At 46.0% G+C, this 17,825-nt stretch overlaps 1 protein-coding gene across 1 annotated transcript; it reads left to right on the top strand.

The window, feature by feature from the left end:
* Positions 1-819: 819 nt before the first annotated feature.
* On the top strand, positions 820-16,571 carry clvs2 (clavesin 2). The gene is made up of 6 exons (XM_023797101.2): positions 820-1,329; positions 1,644-2,182; positions 3,203-3,377; positions 11,309-11,419; positions 12,324-12,544; positions 14,054-16,571. The coding sequence occupies exons 2-6, from the start codon at positions 1,794-1,796 to the stop codon at positions 14,145-14,147; spliced, it is 990 nt and encodes a 329-aa protein (XP_023652869.1). The 5' UTR covers positions 820-1,329; positions 1,644-1,793; the 3' UTR covers positions 14,148-16,571.
* Positions 16,572-17,825: the final 1,254 nt, after the last annotated feature.

Genomic DNA, 17,825 nt, shown 5'->3' with positions numbered 1-17,825 from the left:
GTCTCAAAGCGCGCGGACGGCCGGACTCAAAGCGCGCGGGCAGCCGGACTCAAAGCGCACAGACGGACGCTTATCGCTCACCGATTTGAACGTTTCCAGCCTGGGGGATTGCTCTGGGCTATGGAGAGATGTGACACTTTTACAGGTGTAAAAAATGTAGTACCCAGGTTATACCACTCCAAAAGACATCAGTCTCAGATCACGTTTTTTTTTTCTTTTTTTGCATTTGAACACAGAATTGTGCCCTTTTCCTTATTCTATATATAAAATATGAACCTATTTATAGGGATGTGTCTGTGTGTGTGTGGCTGTATGTGTGTCATTCCTAGACCCCTCTCTCCAGCTGTTGACGGGCCGTGGTGACCTGTATTGTACAGCATGGGATCACATTTGTTTGTCCCAAGAGGTGGTGCTTGGGGGGGGGGTTTGGGGGTCGCATGTGTACAACTTGGCTGAACAGACGGCAGACTTGTCTTGAGCTGGTTGATCTGTTGAACGCATATTACATCTTCCTGTTTCCAATCTGGCCATATATGTACTAGCAAAATTGACTAATAGCCTATGTTTGTGTGATGCCACATAAAAAATAATGGTTGTAAGGCTGCTTGGTTTTTAATATCATGGATTATATATACAAAGGCCTAAATTATGATACATGTGAATCAGATTTGTAACCTAAAAAGACTCAGTGCCTGTTTAAGCTTTTATCAACAGTTATAGGCTTCCAAACAAACGTTTTAATCAATCGCGGTTTACTCTGATGGCTGTGCATTTCGGAGCTACCTCACTTAAGGCAAACTCCTGGCCGGTAACGAAGACGGTAGGCGGTCTGTCCGAGCTTCCTGAAAAGCAGTATATTGTAATTCAAATTAGATGCATGAACAGGCAGCCGCGAGTGAAATATGCGTTGGAGCTGCAGTCACAGGGCAGGTGTCAGGATGCGATGAGCAGGGAGTGAGTGAGTGACTCTCCCCTCCTCCGCCGTGTGATGACGGACCGACTGTAGCACCGGAGCGGCGGCTTTGAGTCACTCCTCAGGAGCAACAAAGCGGCCACGGCAGCACTGACGCAAAGCGTCCGGCGGTGCATCGCGGCGTGAGGCGACCCGGACCTGGGGACTGAACCATCGCCTGAATTAGAGACGCGGACGACACCGGCAGCATGAGAAATGAGCCTCGATGAGGAGTGAAGGGTGTCGGCGGCATCCAGGACTGCGATCCGTAGCATCTGGTCCAGAGGGATTAGCAATATTGCTGCGCTGAGATGAAATTGTGAAGGGAGTTATGACAGGAGTTGCTGCAGGGTGCCGCATTGCCTGGCCGCTTGATGGTAGGATAGTGTAATACCTGCATGGTAATTGTGGTGTTTGGGTCTGTTGGGTGGGGATGAATGAATGATCGGCCTCGTTATTATTGTGTATAGTCAGTGCGGTGTGGGTTATCGGTGCGCTGGATATTACTGGGAACTGCTACCTTCCGTACCGCATCCTAGCAAACGGGGGCCACGGCCAATTCAATCGTGCATAGAGGTTGCATGGATTCACATACATTTATGTCAAATTTGAAAGCGTGTTAGATGAAATATATGATGTGATATCAATGCCTGCAGAGTAAAACCCACCTTTCAACGTGTTTCATTCTCAGGAAGACAAAAATACAGGTCCTGATCTGAAATAGTTCTGGTTTGGAAGGGTCCAAATACGTGACGCATTTATTGCTGGGGATCATTTCTGGCAGCTGTACCGGTTCGATCTGTTTAACTCTGCGAGGCAAAAGCTTTAAAACAAAGGGAAAATGACTCATTTACAAGCGGGGCTGTCCCCCGAAACGCTGGAGAAAGCCAAGGTGGAGTTAAAGGAAAACCCCGACACCCTGCATCAGGACATCCAGGAGGTGAGGGACATGATCATCACCCGTCCAGACATCGGCTTTCTCAGGACAGACGACGCTTTCATCCTGCGATTCCTCCGGGCGCGGAAATTTAACCACTTCGAGGCGTTTCGCTTGTTGGCTCAGTACTTCGAGTACCGACAGCAAAACCTCGACATGTTCAAGAACTTAAAAGCGACCGATCCGGGCATCAAGCAAGCCCTCAAAGACGGATTTCCGGGGGTTCTGTCCAACCTGGACCGCTATGGCAGGAAAATACTGGTCCTCTTTGCCGCTAACTGGGACCAGAGCAGGTACGGAGATTTACCATTTATCATTATAACATTGCGCTTTAAGTGCGGCGATTAGCGCTGTTCTTTCAGAACCACAAACGCGGATTCGAAGCCGACACGTTTCCAGCTAAAGTGTGGATTTCTGCGAATAGACATTAACAATTTGTGTTGTTTCACGCCGAAAATGTATATTTTGGGGTATCTGTCACAGCACATCCTGTTTACGGTAACACTTAAGCATTATTGATCACGGAGAAGTAAAGTTGACTCACCACTGCTCCCGCCCCCAAACACCCCCAGCACCCAGAAGATGTTAAAACCCGTGTTGTAAATTACATAACTGTGATAAATGTGCACGGTCTTCAATACACCAGCAATCCAGGGATGTACGGGGGAGTGGGTGGGGGTGGATGATGGTAATAGGGGCTTTTGAGAATGGGTAGAAGAGAGGATGCCAATTAACACGTTTTGCTTGTCATCTCCCATTCATTTTAGCCATTAGAGGTTAAAATGAATAGTTTACATTTTTGTTTTAGAATTCAAGAGCCCTGTATTTATACAGATAGCTACAGTAGTGTTTCTGTTACGAACATTAGGGTATTTGTACCACCGACTAGCAAGCCTCCTGCAAATAAAATCAGCTGCAGTTGTAGTCCTTGCTGGTGAGAAAGGCCAGATGTCTGCTCATTTGTTCAATCAAGCAACCAAAGCCAATTGAATTCAAAGAATTGCTTTATTCCTATCTGGATTAATTAATAAATCTCTTGCTCCAACAGATAGACGTTTCATCCATTATTTATTGTTTAATTGACTGAAAAGGCAGTTTTTATGGCCTATATATGACATGTTGAATATCCATCACTGGATAAACGACTTTGAAATTCAATTTACTGCACTGACTGGTCATGTATGGTCTAAATGATTTTTTCATAAATTCTATCAATCTGTAGCCTACTGTAGATATTGATGGACCAGACAGAAAAGTAGAGTTCTACAGTAAGGCTCTGTAGGGTGTGTGCTGATGGCTTTTATCTGTCGCAGGTATACATTTGTGGATATATTGCGGGCCATTCTGTTGTCTCTGGAGTCCATGATTGAAGACCCTGAGCTTCAGGTGAATGGATTTGTGTTGATTATCGACTGGAGCAATTTCACCTTCAAGCAAGCGTCAAAGTTGACTCCAAGCATGCTGCGACTGGCTATTGAAGGCTTACAGGTGAGCAATGCAGCTTCACTGTTATTTGTTGAGCCCTGGCTTTACGCTTAGCTCTGTCTCTCTGGCTTCCAGTCATGACAGCGCGGTCGGACAGCACCGCTGTGCCCTTGTGGAGCTGTACGTGCTGGTAAATTATTAAATCGTACGATGTGCAAGGTGCACAAACACGTCTGCTCTGCAAGTTAAAAAAAAAAAACACCATCCAGAAGCGTACTGAAATGTTCAGACACCGTTAAAAGAAATCCTGTCTCTAGTGGAAACTCGCGGGTTGGTGTTTGGAATCATTATAGTAAATATTGTGAAAATGTGGAATAATTCTGGATTATTCTGAGAGCTGGAGAAGTAAACAAGATTCTCCTTCAAAACCACTGCCCCTGTTTTTCCCCGGTGAAATAAGGTCAAGGCAGTGCTATATGGTCGCATTAAGGAAGGGATCTCCATCACGACTGAAACTGTCACCATCCTGTGCTTACGGTATCATCACAATTCCCTGGACAAAACCTTCACATACACTGTCCTCTTCTAATAGTGAATAATGCACAGCCTCCGCACCAACCACCCCCCCCCCCCCCCCCAGGCCTCAACACATATTCTGGGTATCTGCCTTTAATTTGCATAACACGGGGGTATTTTGTGCTCTCAGACATGTGGAGGGCAAAATCTTTGTGGCTCTTGGGGGAGCAGTTTTTACCTTGATATTGCATTATTCCGTTTGAAGATTTGCATGCGGAACGAAACGTTGTCTTGTGCTATTCGTCTTGGAGTCATATTATTTTTTTGACCTCTGGGGGGGGGGGGGGCTTCCCTTTACTTCGGGGAGAGGATCCCCACTGTGCTTGGGAACCACGCCCAGTGTACCTGCATCTACACACTTCAGCTGGGCTCTTTAACCCCACCATGAGTACAAGGCTGACTTGGTGTTCTTGCCGGATTTCAGAAGGACTTTGATTAGCACGCTCAGAACATTTTGCCAGACATAGACTAATTAATACATTAATCTGTAAATATTTAATAACAGCCATTAGTATCCTGGCTTCAATGCTGAGGGTGGAGGGATCCAAATATGTTACTTATACGCTCATTGATGAAAGAACATAACTACACATAGATATTCCATTAAAAAAAGACATGTATTACTATTTTGTTATTGCTATTAAGAGAAAAGGACTTACATAAAATATTATGTGGCCAGATAGGTGTTTTATTGTCCTGTTATATTTTATTGGCGGGGTGAAGTGCAGCGATGGTGATTTCCCTGCTTGTGGAGCATCACTTGCGTCAGCTGACACCCACCACCGAGGGCCAAAACAGAAAACGTTAAGTGCCACCCCAGAGTCACTTACTCTCTAGGCTCTTTGGGGAACTAGAGCTTTCCAGCAGATAGTCTTCATTTCGACATTGCCGTGTGTCAGACTTCGTCACTGTCGTTTGTTTCCCACAGAAGAACCACTGAGTGATGTCCTGCTACCCTATAGTGCTGTGTTTCACAATCTAGTCCTCAGCTACCCACAGCCGGTCCACGTTTTTGCTACCTGCACATTTTCCTACCAGGACCTGGGAGGGAGCAAAAACGTGGACTGTCTGTGGGTCCCCGAGAACTGGATTGGGAAACACTGCAATAGTGACCCTGCGGTCCAGGGACTTAGACTGCAGACAGACTGCTTGCCCTTATGAAAGCTTCTGAACTTCCTCAACAGCTTCTGGAAAAAATGTGGGGTGAAAAATGTGAGTTGTGCAAGATGTCCTGGAAAGTGGCACCAATTATATATTTACATCATGGCATGATGCTTACCAGGAGAAATGCGCTGTGGTAGGATGGATATTTATTCACAGGAAGTGACAACACGAGATGGAGAAGGCTGAGGCCCAATCCGACTCCTCTCCAACACAATGAAGAGGTTTTAATTACCTCCGCCCTTTGAGGAAATGACGGTTAACAGTATTGACCGTGTTAGACATCCCTAACCTCCTCTTGACGAGTAATGAGGAGTTTTAGCATAATCCAGCATAATCCTCCATCCAGCATGTCCTCTGTCATTCCGTTTTCTGCCCATCTACCATGCCTCAGGCTTTCAGACATGGCTAGTGAGCTACAGGCCAGTACTTTGACTTTGCGCTGCAGCGTTTTGTGTGGGTTACATTGTTCAGTGAGGAGTCATCTGCTGATTGCGCGGGTGGGTGTTGCTTTCAGAGAGACGGTGGAGAATCGAACATCTCAGAAAGGCTATTAAATATCAGCTGCGGTGAAATATCAACCATCATCTAGCTCGGCGTTATGAAATTGCCTGTGGGTATTAGGGAACGTTGCCTATGCTTTTGTTTTGATCTTAGTGTGAAAAGGTGAGAAAGTACAAAAAACAGAAATGTAATGTCAAGAAACTCTATCTTAAGTATTTTCCTGGCTGCTTTTATCACTTCCTGTTCTGACAGTTAGAAGGTTTCCACATACCCAGGCAATTTCTGAGCAGCTAGCTCTGCAAAAAGAAGATCATTCTGAAGTGTCTGTAGATAATTATTGAAAAAGTGCCTTAAGTTACCCGAAGAAGATGGATTGAAAGGCTTTATCTCATTTGTAACACTTACGCTCTTATTCTGAATCATCTGCCCTGAACAGTAGCGCATTTTTCCTCCAACAAAGACTTAAAGGGAAAAAGCTGGTTATTGATGTTGCCGGGGAAAATGCAAATGATTATCCTTGGCGGGGGATACGTTGTTTTAAACGGGTGCACCTCGCCTCCGTCTTGGACGTGCCTTTTGTCTGTCCTGGTCGCGAGGGGCCTACGCTCCGCAGCCAATCACACGGAGCCTGTCTCCCCCCTCCCACCCTGCCACGGGTTTCCCTGGCAACCTCTCCACCCGCCGCGCTATGCGCTCTCCAGATGGGCTGCATGAGCTAGCAGACGCACCAGCCCAGAAACCAGTCTGAACCTGCGAGAAGCACGTCCTGCTTCTCCACAGTGCAAATCTGAAATTCAGCCTCCCTTTATCCGCTTGCTATCTGACCTGTTTACCCAATGTTTTGGTAATTAAGTCAATATATAAGATTATAATAATTGACAATATGCCTAAAATTAGCTCCGCATCAATATAAAAATGTTACTTAATTTCTTTTCGACCCACTTCCAGAATCCTGGGATAATATAGAGACCCTATTGAAAGGGTATATATTTCTTACCAAAACTGGCTATTGATAAACTGGTGCTTTACACAGGTGCTGTAATCAGACCATGTGTTGCCACTGATGTGTGGAGGTTCCTGGTGTCACTGGCAGAGATGCGGGAGGATTTCAGCAGGCAGACAAGCCCAGCTGCCTCGCATGGACGCTTGTAAAGCGGTTTTGCTATCAAACGCTGTACCTGACATTCTCTGATGCACTGGCGCTGTAGAATGAGTCCTTCCATACGTATTTGTATTAAAAATAATTCTATTTGGTTTATTTATATAAAGCGACTTTTGAAATGGAGCTGCTCGAAGCGCATTTGGTATAGATATATAAAGAGACCCCCACCCCAAGAGCCAGCAGATAAAGCCAGGAGGTAGAATGAAAACCCCGGGGGTCAATTTAGTGAGGGAGAGAACCTCTGGGGGGGAGGGGTAGCTGGCTGCCCACCGCCCCTGAACGTGACCATCCATCCTGAACATGACCACCCCTCCTGAGTGTGACCACCCCTCCTGAGTGTGACCACCCCTCCTTAGCATGACCATCCCTCCTGAGTGTAACCACCCCTCCTTAGTGTGACCATCCCTCCTGAGCGTGACCACCCCTCCTGAGTGTAACCACCCCTCCTTAGCATGACCACCCTCCTTAGCGTGACCACCCCTCCTAAGTGTACTGACCCTAAAAAGTTTGGCCCCTATATCAGCATCTAAATAGGTGATGTTCAGGCAGCCCAACATCATCCTTCTCAGCTAAGGCTTGCCATCTGGATGAGGTGGGGTGATGTTGTTAATGTTGTTATACCTCCATTGCCATCTGTATACCAAATGTCTACGTTTGTGGTCCTTATAATAACACCTCTGCTGAGCACAAGTGAACAGCTGAACCACTCATGGAGCTTCTCTGTAAGGAAGCGTGCAAACACAAATCACAGCACGTTTTATATTTTTTACAGATGCTGGTTGCTTACAGTGTTGTTTTTGTGCTTGGCCGTCTCTTCATTTTCAGACATGGCCCTCTAATAATCAAACAAAAATGCTGATAGTTCTTCACTGCTTAAGCTGCAGACTAGACTGCTTTCACAGTGCTAATTATCCAAAGGCTTAGCTTATGCTTCCTTGTAATACACCTATTCAGCATATTGCAAATTATAAACTTGCTGCTTTTTTTCACCCACTTGAAAACACCTCATGGTAAATCTCTGGTAGATCCTGCATAATCCTAAGAGAATGAAGAGACGTTCAGAAAAGCAAGCAGTACAAATATTTTACACATTTTCACTTTTTTCTCTTGTTTACATCTTCAGCCATTAATGTAGGCTGCCCATTAAACGTTAGTCATCTTATGTGGATTTAGCTTTTAAGAGCATTTAACGATTCCCACTGATCGCAAAAAGATTCAATTTTCACAGGCGTGCACAAAGGATTTAATGAAGCAGCATAATGAGCGTTTTACAATGCATGCTTGGTATAGCACAGCAATAATAAGACCTCAGCTTACCCCTTTATGCGCTTGTCTCACTCTCTCGCACTTCAGGTGTTTGCGTTTCCCTGCATGGTAACGAGGCTCTAAACATGCACCAGCGATGCGCACGTTTGAAATGCTGCATGGCGGTTCTGAGCAGTCTCCGTGCCGATTCAGTGCTGACATATCAGGTCTTAACTGTTATGCTACACACACAAGTGGTAATAACAGATTTCTAAACCCTGGGGAGAGATCAACATCCTGGGATGGCATAACTCTTATGGGCGCCCGTCCGGCTGCATGCCGTGTGCTGACATTTGCTATCTGCCTGCTTGAGTAAATCTGCTTTGCCAGTTTAGCCTGAAGGGCGGCGCTGTGACATATCGGGGTCCTGGGGCCATATTAGACTAATTGTTCGTCTGCTCAGGAATCTGGCGAGTGTCTTATGTTACTCCATTATACTGATCGGCCGAAGGCGGGGAACAGACTACGACTCCCCCCATGAGCGACACTGCCCTGTCAGGGATCGTGCGCTCCTCCTCCCTGACCTCCTTCTGGAGCTCACTCACGTCTACCTCCTCTTTTTCCTTGGCTGATCCGTTAATGGTGGGAGCGAGATCCCAGTTTCACCTGCTGACCGAGCGAACAGACGGGTGCAAAAGCAAGACAGCGGTCATTTTGAAAAGTAGCTGTGGGCGGGACTATACCTCCTGAATAAAATTCACAAAGAGGCCTTTCGCCTTTAGGGGGCGATATAATCCAGCTCCATGTGCATTTGGCCTATATGTGTGAAGTGACTGCAGAATATGGCTTTTCCCTTCTTCATATTCTCAGGCTGCAGTCAATCATTTTGACAGGAATTCAGATTAAAAGAGGAGAGAAATTTTTGGGTCAGAGCACAGGGTCTGCCAGCTTCCACCATAGCTATTGGGGCTGGGGGCTTTGCTCAAGGGCCCAATGGTGACATCATTCTGCAAGCTATGGGATTTGAACTGGCAACCTTCTGACTGGGGGTCATGACCCACAGACCCATACACCACCTCCTGTGTAGTTAATGCTAACTAATAGCTAATGAAATTAAATGATTCTGTACACCGGAATGCTTCTCTTTAACTACCTCATCTCGCTCTCAATGAGACACACAGACACACATGCAGGTGAGAGCAAGCTTGGGGGGGTCGCAGCACAGGGCCGGCCAGCATGCAGTGCCCCTGGAGCTGGGGGTTAATGAGTCATGGAAATGTAACTATTTTGCTGAAGTCGGGGCTCAGTCCAGCGATCTTCCGGGCATAGGCACAGAGACTTGGCCTGCTGATGTAAAAAGCTATGAACTCTGAATAAAATCCCATATTACATATAGTCATATAATTCCTGGTGAAAGTCTGGTTTATTTCCTTTGTCTGATGGCTCTTTCCCACTGGACCCGAGCCGTCCCCAAGCCGTCCCCGAGCCGTACCCGAGCCGTACCGCAAAGTGAGACCACTTTCAGCGAGGTTCCAGCTCGCTTTGGTTTTCCACTGCAGACGGGTCGGCTCAGTAAAGCCATTGCAGAGTTTGGAGAGCGACGGTGATGTAAAACCTTAGAGATGCTTATCTACCGTTCACACAGTGTACATCACAATTGACTATGTTAGCATGTCTGTAAGAATCGGCGTTTTATGCTAGCATCAAATGCTAGTGAAATTAGCATTAGCTTGCGTATGTATTATGAATCCATTCTGTTCAGTGGTTATGTAGTAATTTTTTAAATAAATTTTAAAATTTTCAGGTTCTGAGTTATGGGGAATGCATCAATATATCGTGATGCACAATACTACTAAATCTTACACACCTACAAAAATGCTGTTTCATGAGAGGTCACCTGACGTGCCTTTGGGGTCAATTTGACCCCAGGGTAGGTGTGAGAGCTAATGAATAATACATAGAGTACATGCTTTTTCCTTCAGATAATCTGCGCACAGAACACCGGTATCTCTGTTCATTTCGACCAATCAGATGGCGGTGACGCAACCAGCTCAGTTTTGTCACGCTTTCTCTCCTGCTAGTAAGCAGGGTTGTGTCAGGATGGTTACGGCTGGCATAACGTACAATGGAAAAGCGCCGGTTCGCGGTGCGGCTCGGGTACAGCTCAGTTCTTGGTGGCAGTGAGAGTGCCACAAATGAGCCGCTGCTTCGATAATGACAGCATGATCCTCACATGCTAACAGCATGTTTTCTCATGGGTCGCTGGAGGTTGCGCTAAAGGCTGTGTTCTTGCGTGTTTGGGCAGGACCAGGGACGCTAGCTGAATGATTAGGCGATAAGCATTCTTCCGTTACCACTTTGCTATCACGGAGTCACGGAGGCGTGGCTTAGCGTCACCATGACTACGAAATGCACTGTCTCGGTGTATAAATCAACGTGAGAAGCAGACGATGCCTCGGTCATCACCATCACAAGGTCGATCGCCAAATTTTTTATTACTTACAACAAGGATGACATGGTGGTGTGTCTTGGGTAGCCAAATTAAGTGCATTTTCTAGAGAAAAGTGGCTTCATGGTTCCGTGAGTGCTGTGTGCCGTGGATACGCTCGTTCCCAGGGCGATGAGGCGTAGCAAATCTTCGGCTTTTGCTCGCTAATGCGTTAGCAAGTCTGATCTGTTCGGAATATCCTGCCTGCAATTAGCAAGTCATGGTCTAGAGCTCATGGAGAACAACTTACAATGTCAATGCAATGTTAGCATTAGGGCAAACACTGGGGGGGGGGGGTATTTCGTGTGGTTGCTTTGTTGTCCCCGTGACGCGGACTTTGGGGGGCAAACAGCAGCTCTCCCTTCCAAACTGGCCGGTGATTTGTTCCCTTCAGAAAATCTCATCACTGTTCTGTCTAGTTATCGAAGTACAAAGCCTATCATGTTTGTTAGAGAAAATTATTTAAAGGCACAATTACGCTTCGGCAAAAGCTTTATTTTTTTAGCATTGTGCTGTTACTTTGGCCCTTATTGAAAAATGAGTGAGCCCGTTGGTCTGGATGTAGCATAGAGGCTGCTGGGAATTGAGTTTGTGTGATGCGGTCATGGTGAATCACATGTCACAGTGGCAGCTGACCTTGTAAATTCATAGCAAAGATGACATCCTTGTCCCAACACTTCTTTGGATTAGATTCAGCTTCATTGTAATTGTGCCAAGTAGAGGTACACAGCCAATAAAATGTAATGTGCAAAAGTTCTGGTCCTTGTTGATAGACGTTGATCATATCCGCTTCCGGAATGGTCTTTAGGTGTGTTTCTGATGTTCGGTTCGCCCCGTCTTCTCCCTCCATATTTATAGGACAGCTTCCCGGCCCGTTTCGGAGGAATCCACTTCGTCAACCAGCCGTGGTACATCCACGCCCTCTACACGGTCATACGGCCCTTTCTGAAGGACAAGACGAGGAAGCGGGTGAGCAGGCTTCCTTCTCCTGCCTCGCTTTGGCGCTCGACCGGAAAACACCATCAGTTCGGCTCTAGACACACAGCTCTGGAAGTGTCAGATCGAGGCCGTCTTCCAAGGATGCCTGATGAAAGTGCGCGGTCATTTCCAGAGAAAAAATACTCTTGAACTTCAGCAAATTTGTTACAACCATATGGAAGAAATACAGTCAACACATGTATAGGTGGGGATGGTATATATAAGGGTCAATAAGGAAGCAACAAGCCCTGCATCGTGCGTTTTTAAATGCATGACTGTGGAGGCCAAGAAGCACTTTTCTGTTAATTTTTAAATTGTGTTCTCCATCTGGAATTTTATGTAACAATGGTTAGAATTAAACATCATAATAGCGAATTGATTTACTGCTGTGGTTCACCTGGCCGGCATTACGTTGTGCGGTTATAGGAAATTAATCAATGCCCTTCTGACCAATCAGATTTGAGAATTCGGTAGCGCTGTGGTATAACATCCAATAAGACACGTGCTAAAAGAACCAAAAAGGTATAATGGGGAACTTAGCAAAAGCCTCTATCAGAGTGAATGAACATAAGTAACCTAACAGCAGGCAAATCCAGTCAACAAGCAGCTTTTATTAGTCTATGCTTTTATCCAAGTCTCGCTAAATTTTATTAAATATTAATAAATACTGATATATTGATATCTATAATGCAGCAAAACTACATCTTTAATGCAATGTAGCTGCTTGGGAGGATCTGTGAATGAGAGGGCGTTAAGATATTTTAAGACATCCATAAATATTCAGGGGCTCTTGTTATATTTGGTTATACTTGAAAAATGGTATCTGGTTATATATTTTGGGCGCTGGTCGTGGCTGAAGGAGTGATGTGCTTTTTTTCTCCCACCGCCCTCGCAGATATTCATGCATGGGAACAACCTGAACAGTCTGCACCAGCTCATCCACCCGGAGATCCTACCCTCTGAGCTGGGGGGCATGTTGCCCCCCTATGACATGAGCACGTGGGCGCGCACGCTGCTGGACCACGCCTATGACGAGGAGTCCGAGTACAGCCCCGAGTCCTACACCCTGTCCGTGAAGGATCTGGAGAAAGACCTGTCACCCAAAACCATGAAGAGGTCAGTGGGGGGGCTCGTAGACCCCTGCAGATGGGAACTTATCCGGGAAGCAGTATGGAAGGTTCACATTTTATGTATCTAGCGAATGCTTTTCTCTACCAATTTTGATTGGGAGGGAGAGAGAAAGCAGGGTTAGCCTGGACCAATGAGAGACTAACAGTCCTCTTTAGCAGCCCAATGAAAAAAAAGCAACTCCGTTGACACTTGAGATTTGAACCCATGACCTTTGAAATAGAATCACTGCAGCCCAATCCATGGAGCCACCCATCACCCCTGAAGCTTGCGACTAAAATTCTAAGTTAGCACTCTTCACCTACATTGTTATATTACAGTGCATTGGTGCTCAGTACCGTTGTTTATATTCCTGAGGATGGCCCTGCTGGACACCTGGAAAGTTCTAGCTAAAAATGGGAAGGGATGGTTACTGGTTTGAATCCCAGGGCTAGAAGATTGATGCCCCTGTTAGGCTCTGGGGCAGTGTCCTTACAGCTCGATTGCTCCCTGGGGGGCTGTGCAGTGGCCGGCCTGGCGCTGTAACCCCCCCAAGTTTGCTTTCAGCTGCAGATGTGTCTGCGTGTCGCACGGAGAGCAAGTCGGGGGTCGGTGAAAACCCACTTTCCCATTATCTCACTAATCTGCTGCATAAGTTGGAGCAAGAAGCAGCTGCCTTTTGCACGAGGAGCACTCTCTAGTGAGAGCACGCTTGTGAGGGCTCCATTAAAAAGCACGATGATCCTCTTCACAGTGGTGTGGTAGCACCTGCTGAATGTAGTACAAACAAGTCGAATCTGCTTCCCACCACTCAGGCTTGATTTCCCTCAACTCTGCCTTAAATAATTCACCTGCACGTTAAAGAGGTTATTTCTCGTGCTCCATTCCATTTCGGTGCCAGTGTGAAACGTTCCCCCCGCAGATCTGTTTGTTTGCCTTACATTCTGTCGTTTGAAGTCGTCATGATCGGCTTTATAACCCCCCCCCCCCCCCAGGAGAATAAGATGCTCCAGATTTTTGCGTGATGAGCGACGGTTCCACACCCCCAAAGCAGCTTATGTGTCTGATGGAGGAATAAATCGGATGTGGGTCAGAGCCCTGTCCGAGTTTCAGCTTTGGTTTGGGTCCCATCCCGCTTTCAGGGTGTCTGTGTCATGTGTGGTGGGGGTGGGGGGGGGGTAGTTTGGCTGTTCCTGCATGTAGACCACACATTATAACACCACACTACATGCTCTCTCTCTCTCTCTCTCTCTCTCACACACACACACACACACACATACCCTCACACTCTCTCTCACACACGCCTTTATAAACACACACTCCCACACTCATCCTAAAACTCTTTGTCTCTCTCTCTCTCTCTCTGTCACACACACACACACACTCCACTCCCACCACCTTGGAGAAGTAAGCCCCCCATGCCGGCATTTTCTGGCTTTGATGCACCCCCCCACGCTAGTGCATCCCCGATAAGCGTGGCCCTGCCTGACGTGCCTCATACGTTGCTGCCCCCTGCAGGTCGCAGTCGGTGGTGGAGCCGGGTGTGCTGAAGAGGCCTGCGAAGGGGACCGGCGAGGAGGACAACATCCAGCCCCTGCTCTCGCTGGACTAATCAGCCGCCGGCCGTCCACCACCGGGGACACGACGTCCCGCGTTCCCGGACAAACAAACAGAAATCCTAAGAATGGGAGAGTAGCTCTTGGGCCTAATGCGATAGGCTTTCTGGGTATGGACCGAGCGGAAGAGGTGCAGTCAGTAACTCATTGTCAAGTGCCAATTTTGGGATGTAAATACGATCTCGACGTGGGATTTGGACGTTATTGTGAACGAGATACTTGGGTAGACTGATGTGAATAATCTGTGTGTCGTGAAATATTTAGTGGGCCGAGAGATAGCAAGGTGAGGGGTGTAGCATAAAACAATGAAGAGGTTCAGCTCAGGATTAGCATAACAACAACGATAATAATTAATATTATTGTAATAAAAGTGCGTGGTGGGCCATTGTGAGGTACAAGCAGGCTGAGCTGAAATAGTGCAGACATCGAATATAAAGCAGTAAAGCAGTATCAATGTTATGAGATGGAGAGGTGAAACGGTGAGGGGTGTCGATGTTCTGGAGATGGTTTGGAGATGAGCAAAACCCGGTTTATCCCTGTCCATTCGGGGCACATGAAAGAGTAATTCAGGTTTTTGTGTCACAGAGCATCTCTCCCTTTATAGCGAAGGGACACTGAGGATGCAGCAATTAGTTAGAGCGAGAGAGCGAGTACCATCCTCAGTTCACAGATACCGAAATTATATTTTACTATCGTTCCCAACACAGAAAGCAAAACCACATTTTTCTGCTTGTCCACAGTATCAGTGTCTCCTTGTGTCTGGTGTATCTCTCAAAGCACGAAATCAATATAGAACATATTTACCTTTTTTTTTATTTCAGATTGTTTTCATTGAGAAACATGGATATGTGCATATTCATTTTTTTTCAGCTCAAATTGTGCAATTAGTCATGTCTGGATCCATAGCAAAATTGTGCAGGCTTTTATTTTTAATAAAGAATTAAAGGGCAACACCGTTCTCTATGTTAGGGTAGCAGGCCTTACACTTACATGTTACCGATCCAGCCCAATGGATCTGGGAGGCGTTTTCAGCGGCAGAATCTGGCATTCGAATGACGGACGGTGGACACTGTACCTACTTAGCCGTGTAGCTAATGCTGGTATTGGACACATCTGCTCCTACAGAGTAGTAGCTAGTCTATAGATGCTGATGATTGCGTTGTTTGGAGGGGGAGACCAGCCACGTGGGAATGCACGGAAGAGTGCGTGGAATGTTACTTGAATATCGATTCGAATATATAAAGATATAAATATTATTTTTCTCACACTTTGTGTCGTTGAACTATGTAAAATAATGTATAATACCATCAGGACGCATATGATCTAGGGTTGATGCTTGGGCTTTTGTGGAACACACTTCCTGTTCATTCCTAGATCTGGGCAACCGCTCTGCATTCTGGGTATTAGATTTCGATGTGGCGCTCTCGCTTTACGTCTGCTGTCGCAGGTGTAGACCTCCCTGTGCTGACGCGGCACCGCGGTGGACTCAAAAGGCACCAGAACCATGGTGACTGCCGCAGTCGAAGCTGGTGAGGACTTTTTTAATGGTAAGAATCTGGCAGGATCCACTAGGATTCTCACTGGACAACGGGGCAGTCGCGCTTAATTTCCAAGGACATTTTTCTATTGCTCTGGCCTGAAAGGGTGCTAATCTATATTATCAGTGTTAGACATTCGGACCATATTAATAAAGGTAGAGTTGTGACCTATAAAAATGTGGATGAAACTTAGATGCTATGAATAACTATGAATTAAGTGAGTGTTTTAAAGGCAGATTTTCTTCAGGGATGAGATGTGTCTTTCAGAAGATCTTGGCCTGGTTTGAAAGTATTTTTAATGAGTTCCTGTTATACTCACCCATGTTTTTGGGTCATCTCTCCACGACAGAGATGATTATTTTGTTATCAGTAAATCACGCTGTATCGCCCCTCTCCTCATCGATGATCTCTCTCTCTGTCCTGTACTATTTTCTTCGTTCTTTATAGCTATCTACACGTAAACATTCGATTAATGCCTAAAGATTATTCTCATTTAATCAGAGTGCTTAATGCTTGAAAACAAAAGTATCCGTGTTAAGTAAAGCAGCCCCCTCCCCCCCCCAAAAAAATGTTATAGATTATTCTATTACATTGCATTTCCTCCTAAACAACATTTTGCTTTTGTTTGCCTTTCGTTTGAACATTTATGCATACCTTGGTTGTAGTTAGGCGTTTTGATTCTCCGGCGTCTGTCGCCTTGTGTCTTATCTAGCAAACGGGCAAAGGGTCTAACTGATGTGTGGGAGATTTTGGAGCTGCAGTCGTGAACTGAAGTATGGGGTGATGTTTAAAGGTCAGCGAAGATGACTTTCAGACATATGTGATGTAATTTAAATGCGCAAATGACGAAAATGTCAAATAAATATTGAAATCACTGGGAAACAGAGTTGTTTTGATATAAGTTTTTTTCCTGTTTGGACTTGATCTCACACTTTCCCCTTTGTGGAAACATCACCCATCAAATTTTCACTTCAACTCCTCTGTTGTTCTCCTGTTTGGGCCCAAATCCAGTGGGAAGCCTGCTGTTATGTTCCCTCATTGCCCTTCTTTTGCTCACTGCTTATTGCAGCACCGCCCCAGTAAATGACGATAAACCCCGTCACCAGGGTTCGAGGTGCATGTGCCGCTCAGGATCCCTGCAGCGAAGCGCTAAGCTCCGTCGCAGACAGCTGGCCGGCCTTTGAAACGGCACTGAATGGACGCTAAAACTACCCTGGAGCACTTAGTAAATTGAATAGAGCACTTTCTAAACGTACGATTCAGCGGCAAAGGAGAACAAAAAAAAGAGGGAAAGTCGGTTATGAAAGAGGATGGAGACAGATGCCAATGTTGGCACATCTGTGCTTTAGTAACGTCCCTCTGCTACCGGGTTTTATAACTTATTGTCTGGAACACGACCCATGAATATCCACGGCACAGGTTTCCAGGGAAAGCAGAACCTGGGAGACCTGTGGACCAACTGGTGCTGGGGAGGGAAAACGCAGGAAAATCACAGCAGATTTATCCTGGGGGTCACAGCCGTCTTCGCCATTCCCACCCGCCTGCTGTGACCTTATTAAACCTAAGCCTCTTTGTATGACCCTGGTGCTCCAGCAGCTCAACAAGTCCAGCGTTCTGCTTGTGATGTGCTGGTTGTGGGTTCAAATCTCTCAAGCAAGTAAGTTATACTCCTTACCTTTACTTTAAGCTATATTGGGTAAATGAATCTCTTGGGAGTTTTACTTATGCAAAAAATGTGCTGAGGGAAGAAAGAAAATTCATTAGATCAGAGAGATAACCGATCAGAGAGATAACCAATCAGACTCTAGAGGAGGTGGGTCCAATCAAGTTAAACAGGTAGCACCAACCAATCAGATATCTTAGTCCCACCTAATCGTTTGGACTCACCTCCTGATTGGTTATCTCTCTGAAGCAATAATTTTTCTTTCTGCCCCCAGAACATTTTTGTGTAAGTAAAATTCCCACGAGCATAAAGGAAAAGCTGTGATTTTATTACCCAATGAGGTCGTATATGATTTTCATCTGATAGTGGCCATTTTTCATCAGGTCTCCTTAAATAACAGCCCTGTAACTGTATAGATACTGTATTGTTATGGTTATGGTCCCAGGAGGAGACTGACCTGAATCACTTTGTGA

The sequence above is a fragment of the Paramormyrops kingsleyae genome, chromosome 19, assembly GCF_048594095.1.
Source record: "Paramormyrops kingsleyae isolate MSU_618 chromosome 19, PKINGS_0.4, whole genome shotgun sequence".
Lineage (NCBI taxonomy): Eukaryota > Metazoa > Chordata > Actinopteri > Osteoglossiformes > Mormyridae > Paramormyrops > Paramormyrops kingsleyae.
Note: the sequence above shows the minus strand (reverse complement) of the source record. Positions and strands in the feature narration are given on the sequence as shown.

Bases quoted from the DNA above. Each gene is read 5' to 3' on its own strand.
- clvs2 (XM_023797101.2), top strand. From the start codon at position 1,794: ATGACTCATTTACAAGCGGGGCTGTCCCCCGAAACGCTGGAGAAAGCC. The intron at 3,378-11,308 runs GTGAGCAATGCA...CCATATTTATAG, and splicing joins TGGCTATTGAAGGCTTACAG to GACAGCTTCCCGGCCCGTTT. The intron at 11,420-12,323 runs GTGAGCAGGCTT...CCGCCCTCGCAG, and splicing joins AGGACAAGACGAGGAAGCGG to ATATTCATGCATGGGAACAA.